At 57.6% G+C, this 14,319-nt stretch overlaps 2 protein-coding genes across 2 annotated transcripts; one reads left to right on the forward strand and one right to left on the reverse strand.

The window, feature by feature from the left end:
- Positions 1 to 484: 484 nt before the first annotated feature.
- Positions 485 to 4,689, forward strand: CFAP410 (cilia and flagella associated protein 410; the record flags this gene model as incomplete). Its single annotated transcript, XM_026855383.1, has 5 exons — positions 485 to 630; positions 1,406 to 1,635; positions 2,271 to 2,442; positions 3,100 to 3,193; positions 4,239 to 4,689. Coding segments are annotated over 5 exons (768 nt in total), but the record flags the coding sequence as incomplete, so codon positions are not given.
- A 3,309-nt stretch (positions 4,690 to 7,998) lies between these two features.
- PFKL (phosphofructokinase, liver type) lies at positions 7,999 to 14,032 on the reverse strand. The gene is made up of 21 exons (XM_026855359.1): positions 13,961 to 14,032; positions 13,785 to 13,862; positions 13,480 to 13,669; positions 13,106 to 13,271; positions 12,976 to 13,020; positions 12,777 to 12,885; positions 12,351 to 12,446; positions 12,178 to 12,270; positions 11,676 to 11,801; positions 11,504 to 11,568; positions 11,266 to 11,329; positions 11,033 to 11,179; positions 10,858 to 10,928; positions 10,653 to 10,740; positions 10,372 to 10,524; positions 10,074 to 10,238; positions 9,800 to 9,861; positions 9,334 to 9,445; positions 9,154 to 9,253; positions 8,937 to 9,042; positions 7,999 to 8,839 (listed from the first exon to the last, which is right to left on the reverse strand). The coding sequence occupies exons 1-21, from the start codon at positions 14,030 to 14,032 to the stop codon at positions 8,692 to 8,694; spliced, it is 2,256 nt and encodes a 751-aa protein (XP_026711160.1). The 3' UTR covers positions 7,999 to 8,691.
- Positions 14,033 to 14,319: the final 287 nt, after the last annotated feature.

The following is a 14,319-nucleotide window of genomic DNA, read 5'->3' on the forward strand; positions in this document are numbered from 1 at the left end:
TATGAAACATTCTCTAGTAAGATGTAACGATACGAATAATAAAATTCACGTAAATGTGGAGTAATTAGGTAAAACTGCACCCCAGGTTGCTTCAGGCCACCCAGCCTGCTGCAAGCAAGACCTGAACTCAGCGTGGGCAGAGCCCGAGCAGGGGACCGGGGGGGCCGCCGGCCGCCGCCTCCCGAGGGCCTGCACAGGGCCCTGGAGAGCGGGGCCCTGAGTCCTACCTTGTCTGTGTGGGGCTTTGGCTGACGTACCCTGTTAGGAGAGGGCTGTCGGGCCTAAGAGGGATCCTCTGCTGCCCGCGGTGGCTGGGGCCGGGCTGGAGGTGCAGAGTTGCTGGAGCAGAAGAGCAACGTGACACGGGCTGGTGTCTGCGCTTCCACTCCTGGGCGGAGAAGGCAGAGGAGCTGCTGACTCTGCACTGGCTGTGGCAGCAAATCTCTAGTGGTCTTAAACTTGGGTTAGACCGAAGCAAACCTGAATTCCTGTTCTTGCTTTTATCTTGCTTGTTTGTGAATTAAATTGCATATTTTTTTTTTCTGGGAATGCCAACTTGCTGTTTCTCTCTATTCCTGCCCAGATATCAATATGCCGGGATTTGCCCAACATCGAGGTGATCACATTCAGGTGAATGTCAGACTGGCAGCTTTGGAGAGGGCAGGGGAAATCGCCTTTCTTGTGGGGCTCTGGTTTGGCCCGTGGTTTCTTACCACCTTTCTGTGATCGTGTGACTGAGCTGCCTGGCTCTTCATGCCCGATTTCTCAAGCAGCAGAGATGTAGTAAATGGTTATTCTTCTGTGAGCGCCTCTGCACATAGCACTTCACTACTCAAGAAAATAATCCTGGTTTTGGGAGGTGTTAAAACCTCTTAGGATTGTTGCTCTGTAAATCCTATTCCATAGTGCAGCTGGGATCTTCTAGGCCTCTGGGACCAGTTTGCAGAATGCTTGTTGAAGTGCTTTGTGGATGTCACAAAGCTTTTCATTTCCATAAACCCTCCCCCAATACACTCATCTTTCACCTGTCCTGGGGATCCCACATAACCAATGCTGTCTGCATTTTTTTTACATGGGCTCTCCCTTAGTGAGTCTGAGAACTGCTACAAAAAGGAGTGCAAGTGTGATTGGGTGTTTGGGGGAAGCAAAGGCTGTCATCTTGAGCACAGAGGAGGGCCTGCTTTTTTAGTTCTTTCCTTTGTTTAGAAAGATAAAACTATCTTTTTGTTGTGTGCAAAGCCACAGGCCCCTAAATGCCCCTTGCCCTGCTGTGAGGTTCCTCAGTGAAGTTGTTTCAGGAAGGGGGGCTGGAAAGCTGCTGTGCTACAGGGTCTGTGCTCTCACCTGAACAGTACGGGGAGGGAGGGATGGCTCGCTGGTCTCTGATCCTACAGTCTCTCTTCAGTGTGAATGGCATCTCGGACCTTGAGCCGCTGAGTCAGTGCCAGAATCTGACTGAACTCTATCTGAGGAAGAACAACATTGCAAGCCTAAATGAGCTCTTCTACCTCAAAAACCTACCCCGGCTGAGGGTCTTGTGGCTGTCTGAAAATCCCTGTTGTGGGTCAGACCCCCACGGCTACCGAATGACAGTGCTGCGTAACCTACCCAGCCTGCAGAAGCTTGATAACCAAGGTGGGTGTTTGCAGGTAAACAAACAGCCCCAAGCCATGGGCAGGGTGAACTGGAAACCAGTGACATGTTGGTTCCTGTCTTTAAGGCATCCTTTGACTCTTCCTTCGGTCAGGATGTCTCAGAGGTTGGGCGTCCCTTCTGAAAGATCCGTTGCTTCTAAGCTGTTTTCTCCCTTCCCTTCTCTGCAGTGCCAGAGTTAGCACTAGCCAAGAGTGCCTCATTATAGCTGAGACAGTACCGCTAATTAGTGGTTTTTCAGAGCTCTCTCCTTTGCTGTGGCAAAACAAAGATTCTGTAATTGGATCTGCTGTCATAAAAAAATGAGAAGCTTTTCTGTCTGGTAGCAATAACTTGGTGGCTTTTGGACCCTTTTCCAGAGACAAGAAATAGCAAAGCATGTTTGCATCCTTCCCTTCTATCTTTTCCACTTCGAGAGACTGGAGGCACCTGCCAGTGTTCTCCTGGGTGGGTTTTACTGCAGAACGAGGATGAAAGCAAAAGCCTAGTACAAAGAACGATTTTGGGAGTAAACATCTGTGTATAGCTCTGCAGCAGCCATACCTGCACTGTTACAGATGCTGTCTTCCTGGGCTGCTGGAGTTCATTGCAGCAGGGGTTTGTTTTGGCTGTTGCAGCTGTGACAGAGGAAGAATTGTCCCAGGCCCTGGTTGATGGTGAGGAGATCACAGCCCCACCAGCCAGGAGGAGTGTGGTGAACGGTTGTCGTGAGGCCACTGAATCCAGTGCTGCTGAATCCACAACGGAGACTGAGAGTGAACTGCTGAACTTCAGTCTGGAGGAGACAAAGTGAGGGCTTGCTTGTGAGCTGTTAGGATTTCTGGGCTGAACTTGCGTGTAGCATGAAAGGACCCTGCCAGCCAACCCTGATACTCCACAGGCCAGGCCTGCAGCTGGTGCAAATTCCTGTTCCAGTTACCCCGGTGGAGCTGTGCTGGTTTAATAGCACTTGTGGGTCTGGTTCTGTATCTGCAAAACAGGCTCTTCTGTAGGTGGGTACTTCCTCTCAAGCATGTCAGCTGCATGTGCAGGCAGAGATGGATCCTCTCTGAAGTGTGAGCTCTCCAGCCCATTCCTGCTTAGCTCTGCTTCTGTGACACACTTCAGTGCATGTCAGTGCTGTGGCACATGTTGTTCAAGTGTGGTGTTCCAGGGTCTGCAGTCCCAGCTAGCGTCGAGCCTGGGAATCTGTTGTCCCAGGTGGAGCTGGGCGCAGGCTCCTCGTGGCAGCATGCTCGTTCCCATTTTATAACTGTGAGGCTCTTCATGTGGGAGTTTGGTTTGGGGTGTTGTGGTCTGTAGGCAGTGGTGGTATGCGAGCAGATATGCCTTGAGTCCTTCAGCTAGATACTTGCGTGGTTGCCCATGAGTAGAAAGGATTGGCCTGGCAGAGTAAGGTTGTTCCAGCTGGTCATAATAACACTTGCTCTCCCTTCCCTTCTTTAGCAAAATTCGGGAGGAGCTTGGTATGAAGCCTGTTCCCAGGGATAAATTTTCCTCCTTTTCACCTCGAGAGACAGACTGCAACCGAAAGAAGAGAGTGAGTGTCTTTAAAGCCCAGACTGCTTTTCATCATGCAATGTAAGGAAAGCCCGATGGGGTTTGTCCTCTTGGTCTGTCCGCAGACGAGCACGCGTGTGGCCCTTCGCTGTGGTGGTGTGAAGAACGCGTGGTACTTGGGCAGCGGCTGAAATGCAGCTGGTAGCCTGCCTGGTGGGCAGGAGGCTGCTGAATTGAAAGCTTAGGTGGTTTCTCAGCCCCACTCCATGGTGTTGCCTTGGCTGAACCTCATGGATCTTGGCTGTTCAGCTGGCAGTTGCTGTCTGCTGAGCTCAGTGCCATCACTTCAGTCGGCAGGGTGAGATCTAGACCACATTGTGCCTCATTTTGATATTAGTCTGCAATCTCCCTTTCGTTCATGTTTTAAACATACTTGAGTGTGTTGGTTTGCAGCACCGTGAGTACTGCAGGCACTGGCTTTTGGGAAAAGAAAATACTAAACAAGGGGATGTTTGGGTTGAACATTGGAAAAAGATTTTCCCTAGAAGGACAGTTATTTAGAGGGGCTCCAGAATCTATCCCTGGAGCTTTTCAAGACATGGTTTGACAGAGCCATAGTTTGGTGTTGGCAGTAGTTCTGCATCGATTTGGGGGTTGGGCTGGGGACCTTCAAGGGTGCCTTACAGCTCGTGCTTAGGCGATTCTGCCAGCTCTCCTCATTCCTCAGATAAGAGTCTTCCTCTGTCATCTCCCATCCTACACACGGTCATGCTGAAGAGGGAGGGCAGCTGGTCTTGAATGGGCCTTTCCTTATGGAAGCCAGTTGGGAGGGTGGCCAGGAGCCAGAGGCATGTGGGCAGCCTGCGTGGGACTGAGCAGACTGGTTCATCCTGCATTCCACTTGGCCTCATCACATGCAGCCTCTGCCCATGTTTGCCCTCAGGGCTTGGTTGTTCTGTCCCTGTAGCTGCAGGTGTCTGCTGCAAACTGCTGCCAGTGGTGGTGGTGTTCCTAGAAAGAGCAGCTCTTTGAAAATCGTTGCATTAACGTGCTCGTACAAAGCAATGTCTGTCTCCTCCCGACAGAACAACGTCCTGAATGCCATCCTGCTTCTCATGAAGGAACTGGACGCTGAGGGTCTGGAGATCGTCCAGCAGACAGTGGGGAGGAGGCTTCAGGCCTTTCGGAAGAAGGAGCTGCAGGAGGAGTGATGGTGCCTGTTACAAACCTCCCTGAAGCACCAGCCAGCCCCACAGTGCCGTTCTGCCCGCGATGCCTGGCTGCAGCCAAAGCCCCGATGTTTTCTCGCTGTGCTTTCCCTGTGAAGGGGCTGGGATGAGGTGCTGCTGGCTTCTGACATCGCCCCTGGCTGTGCGCATCACGCTGGGGCTGACCCGGCGCTCGGGAGCTTTCCTGCTTACATAGCAGGCTCCGTTAACATTTGTATCTCCTGTCGCTGCAATGGGAGCAGCGGGCAAATCAGCAAAGCAGAAGGGAGCAGGGCTGCAGTGAGAGGTGCTTCTGTGCCGCACGGGCGATGGCTAGAAAGGGCACTGCTCCTCGGTGGCTCCCTGTCAGACTAACCCTCAGCCAGCCTCTGCCTGTAGCGGACTCTGAAGGCAGTTGCTACTACAAAGATGTGTTTTTGTGAAGTCTGGCAGGGACACACTGCCTGTAATGTTTACCAAGAACTGTGTGGTGCAGGCTGTGAAGGTCAATGTCAAATTTGTAATTTATCTTCAACTCCTGACTTTTTCTTATCCTGGTTAGCGCATGCAGCAGCTGACTTGGTGGTCAGGCAGCCCAAAGAAAAGCTCAGTGCAGCCTAGGTGGAATAGAAATTACTCTCCCAGATCCTGAATGCTCAGCTGTACCCTCACCCCTACTTGTCCCTGCAGGCATTAGAGCAGCTCAAGGAAACAACATCAGAGGTAAAAAAAACCCATGCATTCCGTAGTTAAGAGAAAATAAGCCACACTGGTTTGCACAGGCATCAGGGGTGGCGTTTCTCTTTAACTGAAAAAAGCTGCATTTACTAAGACTTCATAGAGCCATTACATACACACTAAAACGTTGTGATGTACCAAATAAAACCAATTATCCCTCTAGGACATGGAAGTTGTGGCTGGGGTTCTGCAAACAGTGAGAACAACTGACTCTGGGCATTGCTCCATTACGTCTGGTTCACGGCTTGCATTGTTAGTCCTGCGGAGCAGGAGGAGGGCTGTGGGCCCCTGCACCTTCCCGCTTCACTGGACCGGGGAAATGGCTCACCCCCCTCTGGTGCTGGTTGCTGCTGCACTGAGCCTCTGCAGGGGCTGCTTTTCAAAGGCACTGTGCTATTTGTAAGTCTCCTTGCAGCCACAAGTCTGCACCGAGTGCGGAAAGCGGACGAGAGGGTGAGCAAAGCTCGCTTGCTCGTGCAGAGGTGTGCAGCCTGCCTGGGCAGGACAGCGGCCCCTGAGACACAGGGCACGAGCTCTTGGTGCTGCTTGGCTGTGGACCCTGGTGCTGTGCAGGGCAGCAGGGCATTTCCATCTCCCCACTTCACCGTTTGTGAGGTGTCCAAGCCCCTGCGTGCTGGGTCACGCTGCTGGGAAGCACTGAATGCTCCTCGGGTATGGTGATGGCCCCATGGCCACAAGCCTGTTTACTTGACCTTGGTGGGAGGGGACAGAGTTTGACCCTCATCGCTTGGGTGAAGATTTCCTGATGCCTTTAACTCCTCCAGTGACCTTCTGCATGAAACCCAGCTGGGTTTAAATGGCCAGTGTGATTTATAGTACACTGGAGTTTCCTTGACAGCCAAGGCCCGAGGGACTTACCCGTCAGCTTGTTCGCCTCTTGCCCGTGTGCTGAGGGCAAGTCCTCTCCCAGGCTGTCTTGACAGCCTGCTCAGTGGTAGAAGTTGTGCCTGTTAATGTCAGGGAACACGGGAGCTGCTGTTTGGGTGTGCCAGACCCCCCCCTCCCCCTTTCCTGGTAGGAGAGTGATCAGAGCAAGCGTCATCATTCCTCATGGAGGTTTGTTTGTGGTGAAGGTGGTTAATGGAGCAGTCGCGTTGGCCTGAGGCTGCTCTGGCGCAGCTCCTCCCCTCTCTGCTGTTAATCCCCGACGGCACGACTGTCCCCGAGCAGAGCTTGCTGCATACGTGATGCGCTTGTCATACTTGGCTGGTGCGGGTGTTCCCGCTGCCAGCCGAGCTGCCCTTAATGCTCCCCACTGCTCCTTGCGGGGTGACCCTGCAGCATCCTGCCTGGGGGGGGAGGCTGGCCCCTTCAGCTCATGCCTCTTCACTCCCAGGGCCTGGCAGCCTGCCTTTTGCTGCAAGATGCTGTTGGCTTTTTGCTCTGCCCTCTCTTTGGGGACGGGGACAAACTGGGTTTGATGTGCTGGCAAGCCTGGGTACGCAGTTTCCACATCCCCTCCTGGCTTGACCTGGCAGGGCACGGCGTGGTTGCCTGTCACGGGCGGTGCCCGTGTCTCCCCGCCAGGAATTTGGCACTCCAGGCTTTTTATTTTGGGTGGAAATGAGGTATTAAGACTGCAGTGATCCCTATCCCCAAGTTGCATCCAAACATGCAGCTGGTCTGAGCGTGGGGACACTCCCTTCCCCATTCACACCCTGACCCTGGCTGCTGGAGGAGGGCTGTGGTGCCCTGCCTGCTGCCGAGCATGCCAGGCAGGAGAAAACACGTGCTGGAGAGGAGCCAAGTGCCCGGGGCCTGCCAGATGTGCCTGGGCATGAGGCTCCACCTGGGCTACGGCACAACCATGGGGCTTTTTGGCGTGACCTGCTCTCACCCTGACCTGCCTTCACCCTGACCTGCCTCAGCGGGGGATATCGAGCTGTGAGGGCAGACATGTCCCAGTCATGGAAAACGCCAGCAGCTGTCTGCCCGCGGGCATGGATCCAGCACAACTGGTGTTCAAACTGTTCTCGGGACTCGCGGAGGCTCGATGGGGAGGCAGCGACCACCATGGTGCAAGGGTCTGTGGCTGATGGGGCGGCCTTGCTTGGGAGCTGGATGGGGCTCCTCAAAAGCGGTACATGGGATGGTGGGAGAGCCCACCGCTCTGCCTGGGGTCCCCAGAACAGATACTTGCCCAGGAAGAGCAGTGATGCTGCCTCCATCAGCAAGGAAAACACTATTTCTCCATCTGTCCGGCTCTGGTAAGGAAGATATAATGATTATCATCATCCTCTAGAGCTTAAAACAAGTAACATGGCCAGCTATGGGAAAAGCGCTGAAATCAAGGGGGACTTGTCACTTGGGGACAACTCCATGGGGAGGAAAAAATAAATGCATATTTGACCCAAAAGACTGTGATGCAACATCCCAGAGGCAACATCCCAGAGGCTGGAGCCGTTAGCTGAAAGCCCCAAGAGGAAAATGGCCTGGGAAAGGGGGTACAGGCAGCCGTCCGGCCTCAGCCAAGCCCAGCAGAGCTCAGCCAAGCCCGAGCGCTGCAGGCGGGAGCCAGTGTGCTTGGCAGCTGCCCTGAGAAACTGCCTTAACAAACACAGCGCCTTGATAAATCACTTCTGCGCTTTCTTTGAAGGTGGGAACCAAACCATGGGAGAAGCGATTTTTCGCCAGGATTGCAAAGTTTGCCCGCAGAGGGATGCTGACCTTGCACCCGCCTCAGCCCAGCCAGGGAGAGGCCGCCCGCAGTCCCACTCTCCCAGGCTTTGAGGACGCACGAAGCAAGGGAACATCCTGGCCCAGCATCAACCTGGCTCCAGCAAACCATCTGGCTTTGCTCATCCCCATCCTAACCCCAGGTCCACCCCCCTCATTCCTCCCCGCAGGGACTCAGTGCACAATGACCACTCTCTGGAGTGAGGCAGGTTTGGCTCCAGCGGGTTTTATCTCTAGAGGAGGAGAGCAGCGCCGCAAATGGTACAAGATTTGGGGGTTACAGAGCAGCGGTGAGATGTTGGGCACCGCACCCGGGGCCGGGCGGTGATGGTCGCATCCAAGCATCATGCAAGGTGGCCGGGGAAGAGGGGCTGGCCAGGACCGGTGCTCTGCGCTGAGCCCTCAAGACACTCCACTGGGCAAACTCTGGGGGAGGATGGAGCTCTACCGGGGCTCAAGAGGCAGCCAAAAGCCCCCTGGACTAGCCCCTACCTGCTGTGGGATGGCACCACATCTCCCTCAGCTCCCCTCCTGTACGCAGGGCAGGCAACTAAAAGCAGCAGTTGGCTCAGGCGGTCAAGCCGCTAAATAAAGAATCAAGATGCCCCATCATTAAATAATAGGAATAAACTCGTAAGGGATGATTAAGGGTCAGGCTGTGCAGCTGGGCTCTAGCAACACCTCTTGTCTGCATCTGCACAGGGACCAGACCCTGGACCAGTGATCTTGGGCAGGATTGTGCTGGTTTAGGAGCCGGGACCAGGCTCTGCCAGCTTCAAGGGATTGATGGCAAAGCTACAGGGCTACTGAGAACAAGGGGGGACCCGGTGCTCCCCGAGCAGCACGTGGAGATGGAGAGGATGCAGAGGGGGGGCTACAACTCAGGCTGGTGGGACTAGAAGCCCTTCTCGATGCTGAGTGTGCGGCGGGTGACGTGCTCCATCTTCCCCGAGATATACTCGGTCAGGCTGATCTGGTAGTTGGCGAGCATCTTCAGCATCAGCCGCAGGTTCAGCCACCACTGCTCTTGGGGCAGCCTGTGCCTGTGCGGGGGCGGGAACACAGCTCTCAAGCGACCCCAGGGACAGCCCAGGAAGGTCCCCCCAGGATCTGATAAACCGCTGGGGCATGAGAACTTACTCAAAATCAGTGACTTTCTTAAGCTCCGTCACGGGGCTGAAGGCCACCACCTTCTTCCTGAGCCCGATCACGCAGGCAGAGTCGTCTGAGTTGGCAAACACGCGCCCTGGGAGGGGTACACAGCTGACCATGGCAACCCTCCAGGGTCTGAATGGAGCAGCAGGGGCTACCCAGTGACACCAGCCTCCCCCTACAGGACCGCCATCCCTCAGCTCACCCTTGCAGTAGACCTCCTCTAGCTTCTCCGACATCCACAGCACCGCCTTCACGCCCAGCTTGGTCCCATAGTTGCGGTCAAAGGGGGTCGGGGCTCCCCCCTGGGGACAAAGAAATGGGCAAGTCAAGCCCACCCAGCTCCCGGAGACAGCAGTGGCCTGTGTGGCCCTGTCCCCCATACCTGCTGGAGGTGGCCCAGGACGTTAATCCTGCAGTCAAAGATGCCTTTGCCCTCGGAGGAGTAGAGGTTGTAGAGGAACTCAGTGGTGTAGTGCTCGTGGCACTTCTCATTGCTGGGGGAGCAGAAGGAAGAGGTGGGGGGGCTGCCCCTTAATCTGGCATCCCCAGGGGGTTCCTCCATGCTTCCCTAAATGCTTTTTTTTTTTTTTCCTGTTTTGTTCTCCCTGAGGCCCAGCACCCCAGCAGGGCCCTGGGGCCAGAGGGGGGATGGCAGCGGGTGCATCCAGTGTAGAACTGTCCGCCTGGCCTAGCATGGCATCTCCGGGCAGGACGCTGTGCACCCACCGTGCCAAACCCCGCTGCACGCGGGAACCCCTCTCCACTTGTGGGCAGAGCTCAGCTCTGGCCTTGCTCTCCACCACGGGGCTGGGTTTTTCAGTGAGTGTCCCCAGGGGCCCCCAACTCACCGCAGCACCAATCCTCTCTGGATATCCGTCTTCATTTTGTCAGTCAAATGCTCCACATTGGCCTGCAAGATGAATGCCAGGATGCTGGCAGCCATTCTGGGTCCCTCTGGTCCTCTTGGTTGGACCCAAGTGCCACTAACATCCACACAGCAGCTTCCCAGGCCTTGGCCGTGTTCCTCCAAAACCTGCCCTTCCCCACAGCCCTCCCTTTCCCAGTTTTCCTTCTTATTTCACCCAAACGATGCTGCCAGAGAGCAGTTCCCGCCCTGTTCACCTTCAGGTCATGGATGGTGAAGGGATCTTCGTAGACATAGGCGGCGTCAGCGCCCACCGCGATGCCGGTAACAGTTGACAGGTACCCGCAGTAGCCCCCCATCGTCTCCACGATGAAGACCCGGCGCTTGGTGCCCGAGGCCGACTGCTTGATGCGGTCACAACTCTGTGCCAGGAGAAAAGCAGCTCATGATAGGAAAACCCATCTTTGCCTCCCAGGACGGGACGTGGGTTCATTCCCACCTGTTGAGTGGTGGAGCGGAACAGCCCCCTGAGTAGTGCCCTGCCCCATTCCTCACCTCCATGGCCGCATTGACAGCTGTGTCTGAGCCCAGGCTGAAGTCGGTTCCGGGGACGTTGTTGCTGATGGTGGCGGGGATGACGCACATGATGATGCAGAGCTCCTCGTACTGCCCACGGGCCTCCACCAACTGCAGCACCCCCTCGTACGCCTGCAAGCAGCCGAGAGCTGGGGAGATGCTGGCCCCGGGGGCTGGATCCACACCCCAAAAGGGATGGCCTGGGGGGCCGACAGCCTGGCCTGGCCCCCACCGAAACAGGGCTGAGGGTTCCCCCGCACCTCAAAACCCCCAATGACCAGCAGCCCCTGGATGTTGAATTTCCGCACATTCTCCACAATCTTTTCCATGCAGGTCTTGGGCAGTGTCCTGTGGTGGGGAAGGGGAGAGGAGACCACGGGGTGAGGACAGGATGTCCCTGCAGTCACCGGGGACAGTAGTGTCCCTTCCATTACGTCCCCCAGGCCCCCCCGGGGCTCTGCTTACCGTTTGGTGCCCAGCATGGACCCGCCACGTCCCAGCCAGCCCGCCACGTCGTGCCAGCCCACCTCACGGATCTGCAAGCAGCAGCACTCGGTTTTGGGGTGAGGAAGCACCCCACCACCCCACTCCAAGCCTAAACTCATCCCCCTGGGAAACCCAGGCTCGCTGTTCCCCTTACCTGCCCCTTGGCCAAGCCCTCGAAGCCGTCGCTCACCGCGTAGATGGTGTGTCCCTGGCAAATGCTGATCCGTACGGCTGATCTGACAGCAGCGTTCATGCCCGCAGCAGGGGCACCCACGTTCAGGATGGCCAGGCTGAAGGGGCTCTGTGGGGACAGGGATGGGGACAGCACATGGATGCGTGTCCCCAAGGCAGGGATGGTGTCCCCTGCCGCTCTTCATCCCTCCTCACCTTCTCCTGTGCTGGCTTCTGGTGCGCCAGAAGCTTGTAGATGTTCCAGTTGTTCTCAAAGCTCCTGCAAGGACAGGCAGGGTGGCCCTGAGGTGTGCCTGGACCCTGGGGAGGGTGGGAATGACCCTCCCTGGCTGCAGGAGCTGCTGGTTTTCCCCCAGGGAGAAGCCTCCATCCCAGCACCTCCTTTTGGCCACCCCACAGGGATACCTCCCCTATCCCGGCCGCTGCTCCTCACCTCCCACGGAGCTGGATGGCCTCCTCAAATCTCTTCTCATCCATGGCCTTCTGCACATCCTTCGTCTTGGCAGGGGGAGAGATGCAGCACTGTGACCCCCACGCCTGTGGGGAGGGGAGCAGGACCCCCACCCAGGGTGCTTGGTGTGCCCAATCCCTGCCCTGGTACTCACCACCTGGACGCACTCCATGAGTGGCAGCCGCACCGACTGGTTCCCCGAGAGGCTCACCACGCAGGCGGGGGTGTCTGGCGTGGCCTCCAGCAGTGCCATCACCGCCTCCATCCCCATCTTGCTGCTCTGTGGAGGGAAAGGGACACCCTGTGACACCTGGGCCACCCATGCCAACCGGGCGGGATGCTCCCCTGGGCTCGCACAGCAACTCTCCCACCGGCTTGGAAACCTTGCAACTGCTTGCACACCTGATTTACAGCTAGAGAGCTGCTGGTTTTATTTAAAAACCGTGACATTTGCAGCACATGAGGGTAAACTGGTGCACTGCTCTGCCTGGCACAGTGGGGCCAAGCCCACAAGGACCATGTGAGCCTCCTCTCAGCCAACAAGTCCTTTGCAACAGGCAGAGGGAAGGCAGGAACGGGGTGCCCCAGCTGCCTGCTCCTTTCTGCAGGGTGACCCCCCCTTTCTGTGTCCTGCCTCCCGCCCCCCCCAGACCTACCAGCACACGATCAAAGGCTGAAGGGGTCCCTCCGCGCTGCACGTGGCCGAGGACGGTGACCCGCGTGTCGAAGCCCAAGCGTTGCACCACCAGCTGCGGAGCAGAGCAGACGTCACGCCAGGGACCCGCTGCCCACTGCGGGTGCCGGAGCGGGCGCCGGAGCGGGCGCTTACGTCCTTCACGTAGTTGGAAGAGATGGGTTTGCCGCTGCGGTCGATGGCGCCCTCGGCGATGATGATGATGTTGAGGCGCGACCCTCTGCTGCGCGTCTAGGTGCGAGGGGAAGAAAACAGCTGCCGTAGCTCAGCCAAAACTCACCAGCAGCCGCATCTGAGCATCCTTTGCCCCCACTGGCCGTAGCCCGGAGAGGTGGGTGAGGGGTGGCTCAAGTTCTGGATGGCCGAGCCCCCGAGCCAGCGCTGCCCCTGGCACGCGAGGGCTGGATTTGCACTCGGCTGAGTGCCCCGTTTCACAGGGACAATGGTGGGAGCTCCCGAAGCTTCGCAGGGGCTGGGCACCGGCTGTGGGGCTCAGCCTGGGTCCCTGTGGGGACCTTCCAGGGAGAAAAGGGGGACAGGACTGTAGGAAGCCCCCCTCACCTCCCCGAGCCTCTCGCACATGAGGTCCTCCCAGCCGTCCTCCGGAGGGGATTCAGGGATGAAGAGCCAGTCAGCACCCGAGGCCAGGCCGGACACCAGCGCCAGGTACCTGGGAAGGGGGGACATGGTGGTGGCAGCACTGGCCCCGAAATGTGGCTTCCCGTCCCACTGATGGGCTTCTTTGCCCGCAGGGGCTTACCCACAGTGGCGGCCCATCACCTCCAGCACGAAGGTCCGCTGGTGGCTGCAAGGACACAGGTGGGAGGAGAAGGAAGGTGGGTGCATAGGCCCGGAGCGGCAGTCAAGCCCCCAGCCCGCAGCCCGCTCACCTCTGTGCTGTGGTGGTGATGGCGTCGATCACCTCCATGATGCGGTGCAGTGCCGAGTCAGTGCCGATGGTCATGTCAGTGCCACAGAAATCATTGTCGATGGAGCCCACCAGCCCCACAATGTTGAGGCGGCTGTTCTCCTGTGCCAACTCCTTGCTGATCTGCCCTGTTTTGGGGGGGTGGGGGGGGAGGATGGGACACACGGTTATTTTAGGGTGCCCCCATTCTCTCCCCAGCAACAGGCTGGATGCTGCAGAGTGGCGGAGGAGCTCAGCCCTCCCTGTGGGGGTCCTAGCAGGGTGGATGCAGGGGGGTCAACACCCCTTGAATCACTCAACCCACCCAGGGGCTTTTTGGGAGGGGGGTTCACCCACCATCTTGAACCAGCTCCTCCAGCAGTTCGCCCCACTCGGAGCGGAAGATGTCGGCGCCCGTCAGGCTGCCGTCCCCACCAATGACGCACAGGTTGGTGATGCCGTGCTCCACCAGGTTACGGGCAGCCCGCAGCCGGCCCGCACGGGTGGTGAAGGCTTTGCAGCGGGCGCTGCCGATAACTGTCCCACCCTGGAGAGTAAAAAAATGTGGGGGGGCGGGGGGAACCACACATGACACACAGCTCGTCACACAGGTTTGGGGGACTGGGATTTGGGGGTCCCTTGGCCCCACTGGTGATCCTCACCAGCTGGATGATGTTGGAGACGCTGAGCCAGTTGGCTTGCTTGATGTTGTCTCCCCCCTCCACCAGCCCCTCGTAGCCCTGCAGAGAATGGGGAGCAGAGGTGAGGGGTGACCCAGCACGGGGGGGGAGCGGTTTCCCCCCACCCATGACAGGGAGCGGAGTGGGGTACACCGAACCTCATAGATGAGGAAGACCTTGGCTCCCACGTATATCCCCATGCGGGTGACGGCGCGGACGGCAGCGTTCATCCCTGGAAAGGTGAGACGTGAGGTGGGGAGGCCCTGCGGGACCCCACGCCCCACAGGGTGACCCTGAAGTGTCCTCTCGAGTGGGGGGCAGAGGCCGGGGAAACTCGGTGCACGGGTGGGAGCTGCGGATGAGCAACCGCCCGAGAGTGAGGCGTATTAGAAATAGCTGCTTATCCCCGGGTGCAGGGGGGGCACACCGTGGGGGTGCCCCTCTGGGGCCCGTGACCTCGCACGGAGGGCGCTCCCGGGGGGGGATGGGGAAGCGCCGCAGGTGAGACGCGCCGACT

Source organism: Athene cunicularia, assembly GCF_003259725.1.
Source record: "Athene cunicularia isolate RWA chromosome 9 unlocalized genomic scaffold, athCun1 chr9_part2, whole genome shotgun sequence".
Lineage (NCBI taxonomy): Eukaryota > Metazoa > Chordata > Aves > Strigiformes > Strigidae > Athene > Athene cunicularia.

Coding starts and splice junctions, on each gene's coding strand:
- PFKL (XM_026855359.1), bottom strand. CDS start 14,032: ATGAACGCTGCCGTCCGCGCCGTCACCCGCATGGGGATATACGTGGGA. Junction 11,569..11,675: donor TCATGGAGTGCGTCCAGGTG/GTGAGTACCAGG, acceptor CCCCCTGCCAAG/ACGAAGGATGTGCAGAAGGC. Junction 9,254..9,333: donor TCCTGGGCCACCTCCAGCAG/GTATGGGGGACA, acceptor CTTTGTCCCCAG/GGGGGAGCCCCGACCCCCTT.